The following is a 14,502-nucleotide window of genomic DNA, read 5'->3' on the forward strand; positions in this document are numbered from 1 at the left end:
CTTCTTTTATGATTCTTGAACCAAGTGTTAGCTATGATTACGTTGTGCTCTGTGCAAAATTCTACCAGGCGGCTTCCTTTCCCCTTGCTTTCAGCCGTTCGCAGTACCACAACAGTAAGGCCGTTTTGGTTTGTGTTGCAAGGCCAGGTCACTCAATCATCCAGACTGTTGCCCCTGCAACTACTGAAAAGGCTGCTGCCCCTCTTCAGGAACCACACGTTTGTCTGGCCTCTCAACAGATACCCCTCCATTGTGGTTGAACCTACAGTACGGCTATCTGTATCGTTGAGGCACGCAAACCTCCCCACCAACAGCAAGGTCCATGGTTCATGGGGGGCACAATTGCACATTGAAATGAATTTAATGGCGACAAATGAAAATTTGTGCCAGACCGGAACTTGAACCTGAATTTTCCTCTTTACGTGAGTAGTCAACTTAACCACCACCTAAATTCTCACCCTGTCGCACACTAATAGTTCTAGTTTTGGCCCAGTACAAATTTTCATCTGTTGCCATTTCAGTGCCCAATTGTAGCCAATGTCAGGATATATTCCAGTTCATCACGTATATGTGCAGCCGAGGGAACAAGAACAATGTCTATTCTTTCAGACGTGTTCCAAAGAACAGGCATCACCCTGCTCTGGATAGATTTGGACTCAGTAGAACAGTTCATGGCAAGCATCATCCACAGTACATACTCACTGTGAAGAATGTTTAAGGAAACAGACTACTGCATAACAGGTGTAAAACAAAGAATACAGCTGTAGAAACGCATTTGGTTCTTAAGACTACAATGCATGATGCCATCAATGGCTACCTTAGCAGAATATTGCCAAAATCCGACAGAAATTCTGGTCATATGTAAAGTCTGTTAATGGCATCAAAGTTGAGTGTCCAGTCACTCATGGATGAGACAGGAACTGAAAGTCAGGGTAGCAAAGCAACAGCTGAAATGCTTAACTCCATTTCCCAATGTTCCTATCCATTTCCCAATGTTCTTTTTAATTTTCATACAACTGAAAAGATTAGTGAAATAGATATTAGAGTCAGTGACATTGAGCAACAAATGAAATCACTAAAACTGAACAAAACTATAGTGGCCAATGGAATCCTTATTAGCTTCTATACTGAATTTGCTGTTGAGTTAGCCTCTCTTAACTATAATACATCAAAGTTCACTTTTCTTCTTCTTATTTTTATTCTACACGATCAGACCCAGTGGACGGCATGCTGCTACTAGTTTCCTCCTCCTATCTCACAGCCATATAGAACAACAGGCTGGATCAGGGTTTTGTACAGTCGAATCTTGAAATGTCTGGAGAGATATCTGGACTGATTACTCTAACAAAAACCTATGCTCAGTAGTAGGAAGAAAGCAAATATTTCACCTGTCTACAAGACGTGTAGCGGAAATGATCCACAAAACTACTGTCCAATATCCTTGACATCATTTTGTTGTAGAGTATTAGAATATATTCAGAGCTCAAACGTAATGAGACATCTCTAACAGAATTCCCTCTTTCAAGCCACACAGCATGGGTTTTGAAAACATCCATCGTGTGAAATCCAGCTCTCACTTTTCTCAGGTGATACACCACAGTGCAAGCTATGGATGAAGGCAGGCAGGTAGTTGCAGTATTTCTCGATTTCTAAAAAACATTTGACTCCGTACAACACATATGCTTATTATCAAAAACAGGATCGTGTGGGGTATCACGCAAAATTTGTGACTGAAGATTTTTTGGTAGAGAGGATGCAGCAAGTTCTCTTGGAAGGAGTCATCAACAGATATAGATGTAATTACAAGATGTGCTCCCAGGAAGTGTGTTGGGACCCTTGCTGTTTATTTTGTATATTAATGACCTTGAAGACAATATTAATAGTAACCTTAGGTTATTCATAGATGATTCATTTATCTGTCATGAAACACTACCTAAAATAACTGTACAAATATTCAAAAAACAAAGATGATGTGACTTACCAAATGAAAGTGCTGGCAGGTCGACAGACACACAAACAAACAAACACAAACATACACACAAAATTCAAGCTTTCGCAACAAACTGTTGCCTCATCAGGAAAGAGGGAAGGAGAGGGAAAGACGAAAGCATGTGGGTTTTAAGGGAGAGGGTAAGGAGTCATTCCAATCCCGGGAGTGGAAAGACTAACCTTGGGGGAAAAAAGGACGGGTATACACTCGCACACACACACACACATATCCATGGTAAGTCACATCATCTTTGTTTTTAGATATATTTTTCCTATGTGGAATGTTTCCCTCTATTATAACCATGTACAAATATTCAGTCAGATGTTGGTAATATTTCTAGTTGGTGCAAAGATTGGCAAATTGCAAAGCTCAAGTAGGCTCAGTCACAGGTAAAGCAGGTGGCAGAATAATTGGGAGTACAATCAATCTATAAGGCAGTCTGAAAAAAAAAAAAAAAAAAGAAAAACACTCTTCCAACACAACGTACAATATTGCTTAAGTGCGTGGGACAAGTACCAAATGAGACTAACACAGGATACTGAAAGGATACAAAGAAGGACAGCACATATTTTCACAGGTTTGTTCAACCCACGAGAGAATGTCATAATGGTGCCAGAAGAACTGATGCTTGAAGAAAGAGACAAAGTATGCCTGGATTACAAAACGATTCAAAATATCATGTAACCTGTTAAGAAAGTTACGTTAAATGATTAGGACAAACATAAGAAGTAACTTTAAGTGATGAATCTAGAAATATAGGACAACCCTGTATGTACTGCTCCCACTGCAACCATGAAGACAAGATTACACTAATCATAACACACAGACAGCATCTGAGCAACAATTCTTGTTGCACAATACATGTGAATGGAACAGGACGAAGCCTTAATAAGTACTACAATATCAAGTACAGATGGATTAATATCAATGTTGTATGAAAGAAAACAAAGAAATAATACATGACAGCAAAAATATAGCAAATGTGTTTAATGATCAATTCCTCAAATGTGTTCAATGATCAGTTCCTGAAAGTAACTCAGAAGATTGGAGTGGACGGTTCAAGGGATAAACAAAACCAACACATACAAGAAGCAATGCCAATGAGACATACATGCAGCAAGTCACAATTACTCCATGTTCAGCAAACAAATTAAGAATGTAATCAACTCCAACAAAAGCAAATACTGTTATAGATCTGTTAATGCCACTGACGAAATACTAAAATCCTGTTCCTCACTTACATGCAGTATATTCAGTCATATATGCAGTGTATGAGTAATACAGGGTATATAACTAGACAGCCTGACATAAGATATCGCCAGACGCCTTTACAAGAAAGGTAGTAGTACAGATATTATTAATTACTGATCAGTAGAACTAATCACCTACTCCTCGAAAATACTGGGGGAAAGTCAAATATTTTGTGAAATGATTTGTCTAAAAGCAAGAAATCAAATAGATTAGAGAAATATCTGATGTGCCTATGAATGATGTTCGAAATCGTGTAGAGAAAAACATTTGACGCATATCACTTGCTAATCTAATTTATTTTTTACTTTTAGATAAATCATTTCCCAAAACATTTGATAGCTTTTTTCATTTTTTTAGTATCAAATGTTGTTCAGCAATCATGAAATACAACATATTTAAATATCATATGGCCATTATTATTATTATTATTATTATTATTATTATTATTATACTACTATTAAGAGTATACAGAGAAAGAAAAAGAAGAAAAGCTTCAATGTACACTGTAATTTGATATTTATTTTATTTTTCCCAACATGAAAGAAGAATTCCTAGATTCCACACCAATGAAACTTTTCCGTTATGGATGACAACAAATCTTCACAACAAGATTTCATAAGCTGTCTTACTTTTCTTATTTTCATTCACTAATATCTTGTGATGTCTTCTGTATTAACTTGTCATGTCACTTTGTCACTCGGGCAAAAAGTGTTTGTTGTACAGAAGTATGTAATAAGGGCCCACTCCCAAACCTGCTGCAGAAACTTCTTGAGACAATTAGGCACACTGACAATAACCTAACATTTTTGCAGAGATAAGCAGTCTTGGCTGCAAAACAGGCTTTATTATTTTATATTTTGTCAATACTGCCTTTCACCCTTTTTAAGGCATCATCAGATTGGCAGGCACAACAGGTGTTAAACACATAGACTGGCATCCATGCAAATGTCTTAATAAATAAACAACACTGTCAATATTATAAGAACACTGCATGGTGCCCTGATATGCACACATCAAAAATAGTTTTGCATCACCTCGGTTCCGAGAGTTTCAGAACCCGTATGGAAAATTGGAATAGAGATCAACATAAACATCATTTCTGCCCTTTTTATTGCTCATGAAAACCACACATTGCATGCTGTATCACCATACAGCATGACCTTCAGAGGTGGCGGTCCAGATTGCTGTACACACCGGCACCTCTTAATACCCAATAGCACGTCCCCTTGCATTGATGTATGCCTGTATATGTTGCAGCATACTATCTACAAGTTCATCAAGGCACTGTTGGTTCAGGACATCTCACTCCTCAACGGCAATTCAGTGTAGATCCCTCAGAGTGATTGGTGGGTCATATCATCCATAAAGAGCCCTTTTCAATCTATCTCAGGCATGTTTGATAAGGTTCATGTCTGGAGAACATACTGGCCATTCTAGTCAAGTGATATCGTAATCCTGAAGGAAGTCATTCACAAGATGTGCACGATGGGGGCGCGAATTGTCGTCCATGAAGACCAATGCTTCACCAATATGGTTGCACTATCAGGCGGAGGATGGCATTCACATATCGTACAGCCATTACAGCACCTTCCATGACCACCAGCCGCGTACGTCAATCCCACATAACGCCACCCCAAAACAGCACTCATGAAATGATCATACAGCAGGGGAACCTTCAACTTGCTGCACTCGCTGGATAGTGCGTCTAAGGCATTCAGCCTGATTGGGTTGCCTCCAAACACGTCTCCGATGGTAGTCTGGTTGAAGACATATGCGAAACTCATCGCTGAAGAGAACATGATGCCAATCCTGACTGGTCCATTTGGCGTGTTGTTGGGCTCATCTGTAATGCACTGCATGGTGCCGTGGTTGCAAAGATGGACCTCGCCATGGATGTCGAGAGTGAAGTTGCGCATCATGCAGCCTATTGCACACAGTTTGAGTCATAACATGGTGTCCTGTGGCTGCATGAAAAGCATTATTCAACATGGTGGCATTGCTGTCAGGGTTCCTCCGAGCCATAATCCGTAGGTAGCAGTCATCCACTGCGGTAGTAGCCCTTGGGCAGCCTGAGCGAGGCATGTCGTCAACAGTTCCTGTCTCTCTGTATCTCCTCCGATGTCTAAACAGCATCGCTCTGGTTCACTCTGGGACACCTGGACACTTCCTTTGTTGAGAGCCCTTCCTGGCACAAAGTAACAACACGGACGAGATCGAACAGAGGTTCTGACCATCTCGGCATGGTTGAACTACAGACGACACGAGCCATGTACCTCCTTTCTGGTGGAATAACTGGAACTGATCAGCTGTCGGACCCCCTCCGTCTAGTAAGTGCTGCTCATGCATGGTTGTTTACATCTTTGGGCGGGTTTAGTGACATCTCTCAACAGTCAAAGGGACTGCGCCTGCGATATAATATCCACAGTCAACATCTATCTTCAGGAGTTCTGGGAACCAGGTTGATGTAAAACTTTTTTTGATGTGTGTATAATAGTGTTGCATACATGGGAAGTCATGTTTAAAATACATAAAAGACCTGAGTAGGTAGTTGCTCTCATACGAGTTTTAAGAGACTTTGTGCAGTGCCCATATGGAGTATATAGTGCGGGTGAAATGTGTCATTGGCAAAATATAAAATAATAAGGCCTGTTTTGCAGCTAAGACAGTTTACCTCTTCAAAAAATTTATCAGTGGTTGTTGAACCATACCGCCATGAACTGGGAAATGTTCAATAGCCTAACAGCACATTTATTCCATTATAATGTTTGTTGTCAACAATCACATACAATTCTAAAACAATAACATTTGAGGATTTAATACTGGAATGAGAAATGACGTACACTACGTTTCACTCAGCTTTAGTGTGACACAGAAAGGAGTAAGGTATTCAGCCATAAAAATCTAAGATCACTTACTCAGCGATGTGAAATATTCAACTGATAATAAAGTTAACTTCAAACACAAACTAGGTGCGATACTTTTCACTGAGGAAAAGTAGTGAACTGAATTTTGCAAATTGTGGTTTATTTGTCTCATAATGTACATAATCTACATCATTTGATTCAGATACAGGAGATATATCAAACTCGCGGCAAAACTTTACCATAAACACGAATAGAGTGGCACTGCTTCTACAGAATCTGCTGTAGCCTCATTTTTAAAATTTCTGGCTTCATATTTAATATGTTTCTGCACATTAACTTGTTATGTATTGTCATCCCCATATCTTGAGGAGTCCAAGCAAACAATTTTAACTGGTGTGTGGGTAGCATAAAATTACTTTTTATTTTTCATGTTAGATGTGTGTTTAAAATGATTCTCCACAAATAATTTTTGTTTGCTGTGTAAGAAGATTGTTGTTGTTGTCGTGGTCTTCAGTCCTGAGACTGGTTTGATGCAGCTCTCCATACTACTCTATCCTGTGCAAGCTTCTTCATCTCCCAGTATCTACTGCAACCTACATCCTTCTGAATCTGCTTCGTGTATTCATCCCTTGGTCTCCCTCTATGATTTTTACCCTCCACACTGCCCTCCAATACTAAATTGGTGATCCCTTGATGCCTCAATATATGTCCTACCAACTGATCCCTTCTTCTCAAGTTGTGCCACAAACTCCTCTTCTCCCCAATTCTATTCAATACCTCCTCATTAGTTATGTGATCTACCCATCTAATCTTCAGCATTCTTCTGTAGCACCACATTTCGAAAGCTTCTATTCTCTTCTTGTCCAAACTATTTATCGTCCATGTTTCACTTCCACACATGGCTACACTCAATACAAATATTTTCATAAGCGACTTCCTGACACTTAAATCTATACCCGATGTTAACAAATTTCTCTTCTTCAGAAACGCCTTCCTTGCCATTGCCAGTCTACATTTTAAATCCTCTCTACTTCGACCATCATCAGTTATTTTGCTCCCCAAATAGCAAAACTTCTTTATTACTGTAAGTGTCTCATTTCCTAATCTAATTCCCTCAGCATCACCCAATTTAATTTGACTACGTTCCATTATCCTCGTTTTGCTTTTGTTGGTGTTCATCTTACATTCTCCTTTCAAGACACTGTCCATTCCATTCAACTGCTCTTCCAGGTCCTTTGCTGTCTCTGACACAATTACAATGTCATCGACGAACCTCGAAGTTTTTATTTCTTCTCCATGGATTTTATTCATACTCCAAATTTTTCTTTTGTTTCCTTTACTGCTTGCTCAATATACAGATTGAATAACATCGCGGATAGGCTACAACCCTGTCTCACTCCCTTCCCAACCACTGCTTCCCTTTCATGACCCTTGACTCTTATAACTGCCATTTGGTGTCTGTAAAAATTGTAAATAGGCTTTCGCTCCCTGTATTTTAACCCTGCCACATTCAAAATTTGTAAGAGAGTATTCCAATCAACATTGTCAAAAGCTTTTTCTACGTCTACAAATGCTAGAAACGTATGTTTGCCTTTCCTTAACCTATTTTCTAAGACAAGTCGTAGGGTCAGTATTGCCTCACGTGTTCCAATATTTCTGTGGAATCCAAACTGATCTTCCCCAAGGTCGGCTTCTACCAGTTTTTCCATTCTTCTGTAAAGAATTCGCATTAGTATTTTGCAGCTGTGACTTATTAAACTGATAGTTCGGTAATTTTCACATCTGTCAACACCTGCTTTTTTTGGGATTGGAATTATTATATTCTTCTTGAAGTCTGAGGGTATTTCGCCTGTCTCATACATTTTGCTCACCAGATGGTAGAGTTTTGTCTGGACTGGGTCTCCCAAGGCAGTCAGTAGTTCTAATGGAATGCTGTCTACTTCCGGGGCCTTGTTTCGACTCAGGTCTTTCAGTGCTCTGTCAAACTCTTCACGCAGTATCGTATCTCCCATTTCATCTTTATCTACATACTCTTCCATTTCCATAATATTGTCCTCAAGAACATCGCCCCTGTATAGACCCTCTATATAATCCTTCCACCTTTCTGCTTTCCCTTCTTTGCTTGGAACTGGGTTTACATCTGAGCTCTTGATATTCATGCAAGTGGTTCTCTTTTCTCCAAAGGTCTCTTTAATTTTCCTGTAGGCAGTATCGATCTTACCCCTAGTGAGATAAGCTTCTACATACTTACATTCGTCCTCTAGCAATCCCTGCTTAGCCATTTTGCACTTCCTGTCGATCTCATTTTTGAGACGTTTGTATTCCTTTCTGCCTGCTTCACTTACTGCATTTTTATATTTTCTCCTTTCATCAATTAAATTCAATATCTCTTCTGTTACCCAAGGATTTCTACTAGCCCTCGTCTTTTTACCTACTTGATCCTCTGCTGCCTTCACTACTTCATCCCTCAAAGCTACCCATTCTTCTTCTACTGTATTTCTTTCCCCCATTCCTGTCAATTGTTCCCTTATGCTCTCCCTGAAACTCTGTACAACCTCTGGTTCTTTCAGTTTATCCAGGTCCCATCTCGTTAAATTCCCACCTTTTTTGCAGTTTCTTCAGTTTTAATCTGAAAGTTCATAACCAATAGATTGTGGTCAGAGTCCACATCTGCTCCTGGAAATGTCTTACAATTTAAAACCTGGTTCCTAAATTTCTGTCTGTAGCGAGATTATAATTTCATAAACGTATATGAAGAGAATAGTTAGTATTTGTAGTTTCTGGAATAATAGGTGACAAGACTGTATGCTGTGCAGTACACATGTATCTGACAATTTTCTTTTGCAGTTTCAGTATTCGAGATACACTACTTTAACTTCCTCAGAAAATTATCTCATACCTAATGACAGATTCAAAATGATATGCCATTTTTCATGTACTCAAGTTAGCGAGTCCTGCTCGTGTTAGCAATACAAATGCAAAACTGTGCAGTTTATTTGGTCGGAAGTCAATATGTGTATTCCAGCTTTAATTCTTGTCCACATTTAGTCCAAGGAATTGGACCATATTAACTTCTTTCGTAAGTTGACTGATATGTTGTATTTTAAGTTCCATACATTTTGAATGTTTGCAAAAACTCACATGGTACATTTCAAAAGCAATGTTCAGTTTCAATCCATTTAACTGGAACTAGTTTTATAAGATATCAAATGCATTTACAATGGAGCTCTGAATTTTTTCTGCATCATCATCTTCAATTAATACAGAAGTATCATCTGCAAACAGAACCGACTGGGAATTTACATTTATGGGTAAGTCATTTACGTAGAATAGGAACAGGATTGGCCCCAAACTGGAGCCTTGAGGCATACTTGTTCTACTGTACTCAATTAAGAATAACAACTCACTGCATCCGAACTGATAGTTGCCCTTTGTTTTCTGTTGTGTAAGTATGATGTTAGTCAATTTAGAGCATTGTCCTTAATCCCGTATTTGTCTATTTTGTAGATATGCAAGTCATGGTTCATGGGACAAAATGCTTTTGAGATCACAGAAGATATCTGCAATTTTATTCCTCTGAGTTGCATATCTTTTCAATAAAGTTGTTCACTTCATCCAGAGTGTTTCTTCCTCATTGAAATCCAAAATAGTTATTTATAATGTTATTTTATACAATAAAATTTTTGATCTGGTTTGCAGCTCCTTTTTCTAACACTTTTGACAGGATTTGAAGAATAGGACGAAGGGTGATAGTCTCCCATGTCTTCCCTCGACCATTTCTTGAACATAGGTCTGACTTCTGTATATTTCAAAACATCCATATAGCATCCCTGTCCAAAAAATTGGCTGAATATTTTAGTTATGGAAGGTTCTATTATGTCACACTGTTTTCATCACATTAGTGGGTATCCCATCCCATCCAGCACATTTTTATTTTTTAATTATAATATAAAATTTTCCACATCCTTTATTGTGATTTCTTTTAAAATTTGTAAGATACTCAGCTTCTTAGCTTCTTTGTGGAATCCAAAGGAATATACTTTACTCTAATACTCTGCTAAATCAACATCTGACTTCACCACATTTATGAATAATTCATTTAAATATTGATTGACTTACAATCAACTATCATTTTCCAGCAAGATGGTGCACCACCACATTGGGGACTGCTTGTTCGTCGGTTCCTCAATGAAACACTTTAAGGCAGATGGATTGGGAGGGATGGACCAATTCCTTGGTCACCGCATTTGCCAGATATCATTCCCATGGACTTTTTTTTATGGGGGTATGTAAAAGATATCGTGTATCGAATGCAGATACGGGACATTGCTGACTTGAAGCAAAGGATTCGTAATGCCATTGCCATCATTGATAACGCTATGCTACAGCAAACATGGCAAGAAATTGAGTACCATCTTGATGTGCTTCGTGCAACTAAAGGCGCCCATATAGAGGTCTATTAAACACTGTAAAAATACTTTTATAAACACTGATTACAATAAAAGAAATGTTAAAATATTTCAACAACTGCTGTTGTAATAAAATTTTGAAGTTGTAAAGGGACTTCATGGACACCCTGTATATCTAGCACTATTCTACTTGAAATAATAAATAAAGACTTACAAATCCAAGGTCTTCCAAACTGCACTTTATCATGCGATCTGTAAGTGACTCGAGCATTTGTTGGAGTTTATCTGCTGTCAGTTTACTGTTCTCAGAATTACTCAGTGCCTTCACAGTTAGCTGCTGAATGACAAATAATAAATTGGCCAATGGCTCCTGGAAAAAAAGGGTAATTAAATTATACTAGCTGTAAAACAGTACAAAAAAGACCAGAAAAGAAACAACATTAAAGTATCTTAAGTGATAGAAACTTCTTATAAGAACTAAATACTAAATTTGAAAGGATAGCTGTGCAGGGAAGATGAGAACCTGGGGTAATAAGGGGCAAAAAGGGAAAAAATTGTAATATAGAGAGAAGACAAATAAATATTGAAAAATGCTGGAAAGTGTTGTATCCTGCTACTAGTGTGTGTGAGTGTGGGTGTGAGTGCACCAAGTGTGGTGTCGCTGCACATATGTGCTTGAATGTGCTGCCAACTGTATCAGCATGGGCCAACAGCTGGAGGCCATCTATGGGAGTCATGCACACAGCGTGGTCTCTGCCAGCAACTCACGTATACACACGCGCGGAGCAGTGCTGATTGAGCATCTTTATATTCTTCCAGTTGTACCGTTCACATCAGTTGTTCTGTGTGGATTTACGACAGGCTTATTTCCATCATTGTTCAGAGGTTTATGAATAAAGCTGTATTTGTGTTAGATGGATCGGTTTCATATATTATTTGGTTACTACAAAAAGAATAATGAAATAGGAGGTATCAAAGTTGAAACATGATCCTAGGAAGTGAATAATATAGTGGAGGGGAGGGCCATAAAAAGAGAACTGGGGAAGAGGGCAGAGGGTTGGAAAAAAAATAACTGATTAAACAGGTTACATCATTTTGAAAGACACATATGATGATTCCTCTTTGATATATTTCCAATTAATAAATACATCAATAATATCATACATCAATAATATCATACATCAAATTTATATGGTGTGACATACAGCAACCCTGGAGTAAATAGCTGTTCCACAGCTTCTCTATGTTGTTAAAGCAACACACACACACACACACACACACACACACACACACACACACACAAAACCTAATCAAATTAGGTACTTAACCCATGGAAAGACATACCCATAAAATACTTTCGTTCTTCTCATGAAAAGCAGTGATATCCACACTACATCCCTCTTTCCTTTATTAATGAAGAAATGTTTTGCACTGTGACCTCCTACCACCCCTCCTCCCGACCCCCTTCCCAACAGTCTTGACTACTACTTGATATTCCAATTTAAACATCTATCCTGTGACATCCTGATAATTTTTCCCCCACTTTCTTTTAGGTTTCAAAACATAATTCCTATCTAAGTTGAGTTATCCTCCCCTGTTTTCAACTGTGAAGGCAAATGTCTTGTACACAGTATTTTTTTCTTCTTTGTTCTTAATTTTTGCTGATTACAATATCTGTAGCAAAATGTCTACATCAACTCAGTTTTGATGGAGGAGGCAGCAAGGACAGAACCTACAGTCATATGCCTGAAAACTATCATAATGTTAACTGCTGAGTCTGGTATTCCGTTTGGTTGCTCCTAAGTAGTTTCAACTGTTTCAATTTAATTACATTTTTTTATGCCATGAAAATTTTAGTACATGGTCAGCACTTTCTCTTATTAGCATTTTCTGTACCTCCTCTCTTACAAACCAACAGATGATTAGCAAAATACTTCAGTTTTTATTTAACAGATTCTTTACTACATTAGTCATTATGGCCACACTGCCTTTCCCAGAAAGAAAAAGAAAGTAAAATAATGTGGTGTCACCGCCAGACACCACACTTGCTAGGTGGTAGCCTTTAAATCGGCCGCGGTCCGCTAGTATACGCCGGACCCGCGTGTCGCCACTGTCAGTGATTGCAGACCGAGCACCACCACACGGCAGGTCTAGAGAGACGTCCTGGCACTCGCCCCAGTTGTTCAGCCGACTTTGCCAGAGATGGATTACTGACAAATACGCTCTCATTTGCCGAGACGATAGTTAGCATAGCCTTCAGCTACGTCATTTGCTACGACCTAGCAAGGCGCCATTACCAGTTTATATTGTAATAATGTCTAAACAAGAGCGATGTTCTCCAATTGTGGATTTAAGTTAAATATTATACCAGTTACCTCCTGTTTTGCTAGTCTTATTTCTCTGACCTGTTCCAGACCTCACACCAGTCTGCGTGTAATTAAACGCGTGCATTTCGGCCTCCTCTAGCAACACGGTGTTGGCTCTTCTGCCAACACTTCAAATAATGTGTGGGTCACTTAGCCAGTTTGATTGGTATTTCAAATTTTTCCATTTTATTTTATATTTTGCATTTAACATTGTCTAATTCACTGGGGCCTATGTGCCAGGAAGGATCATCACTTCAGCAGAGGTTTATTTTTCTTGTGGAAGGCGATCTGTTGATGACATGCTCACTACACATCCACTGTGGGTAGTTAATAGCGAACATGGGAAAGAAGTACGTGATTTTGCTGGTCATCGCTTGCTCCAGGCCAGATATTTTTCTCTAGCACCAGCTTCCAGCTAGCAATGACATGAATCCTCTCGTTCACATTTTTTTCGAACTTTGATGCAACACAAAATTAAGTTCTTATTATGGCTGCATGAATCTGTGTTCAGTACACTCCACACTCCTGTTTTATTATTTAACCAACTTTATCATTTTAAAAATCCCTTCAGGTGCCCACCATCTCTGACAATCTGGCCAGTTCCCTTCAATGTCTGTCAGGATCAGGATTCCTCCCACCATTTGGACTGAAAGGAGATTCTAATTTGTGACATATATTTACTAAAACAGTCACAGCTGATTCTAGTTGGTCAGCAGGAGAACAGGCAAGATGGCCATGCTATTTTCTCACAGGACCACCTCCCAAGGGGTCCCCACCAGTCACTATTCGCTGAGCACACGGAACCAACCATAACCTTTTCGGACTGTCAACAATAACTAAATATTCAAAACAGCTAAAAATACAAACATAGATGAGAAACATGAGCATTAATAAGATAAAAAATGTTTTGCAAATAATATGTATAAAGGCAGCAAAATTAAAAAATTCCTGTTACTTTTTGATCATGTTTCATTTATTACCAAATTATGTAACAAAAATGAAAATATAGATAAAGAAGTAACATTTAATGTGAGAAGCAGCGTCAGTAAAAATGAAACACATTTTGTTACCTTATTATGGTGTCATGTCAAATATATAAGCCGATAATTTTCATAAAACTCTTGTATGAATCAGTTTCCGCACGAACAACAACATAGGGACAATAGTCAGGAAGAACACCCACAAAACAAAATCATTAAGTGAAACATGGGGTATATGAAAATTTCTGTTTGGGGGCAAATAGGCAGATGTCTCTCCACTAGGTTCTAAAGCAGGAAACATAAGTGAGACCAATAAATCTTTATCTAGTGCACATCTAAAAAACTACAATCACTACACCATCAGCATCAATCAATCTTAAAAGGTGCTGCATAGGATACAGGAAGGCAGATTAATGGATGCTCTAGAAGAAATTGAAATTTATAGTGCCTTTGAAGAACAATCACAATATGTTCTCAATGAACAGACAGACCTCAGAAATAATATTTCTCTCTCTTATTTTAGAAATTTAGTCTAATGTATTATAAGTGTACACTTTTAAATGTGTCAGCCTGTCATGATATACATAATGCACTCAAAATTGCAGTACATAAAATGAAATGTCATGATCAATGACTGACTGG

General features: G+C 38.4%; 1 protein-coding gene across 1 annotated transcript in view; it reads right to left on the minus strand.

The window, feature by feature from the left end:
* The window catches only part of LOC126198634 (Fanconi anemia group I protein-like), a 250,425-nt gene that overhangs the window by 121,043 nt on the left and 114,880 nt on the right, over positions 1-14,502 (minus strand). The window contains exon 13 of the mRNA XM_049935099.1: positions 10,729-10,884. Coding sequence (XP_049791056.1) covers positions 10,729-10,884 — 156 coding nt within the window. The remainder of the gene's footprint in view (positions 1-10,728; positions 10,885-14,502) is intronic.

This window comes from Schistocerca nitens, chromosome 1 (genome assembly GCF_023898315.1).
Source record: "Schistocerca nitens isolate TAMUIC-IGC-003100 chromosome 1, iqSchNite1.1, whole genome shotgun sequence".
Taxonomy (NCBI): Eukaryota; Metazoa; Arthropoda; class Insecta; order Orthoptera; family Acrididae; genus Schistocerca; species Schistocerca nitens.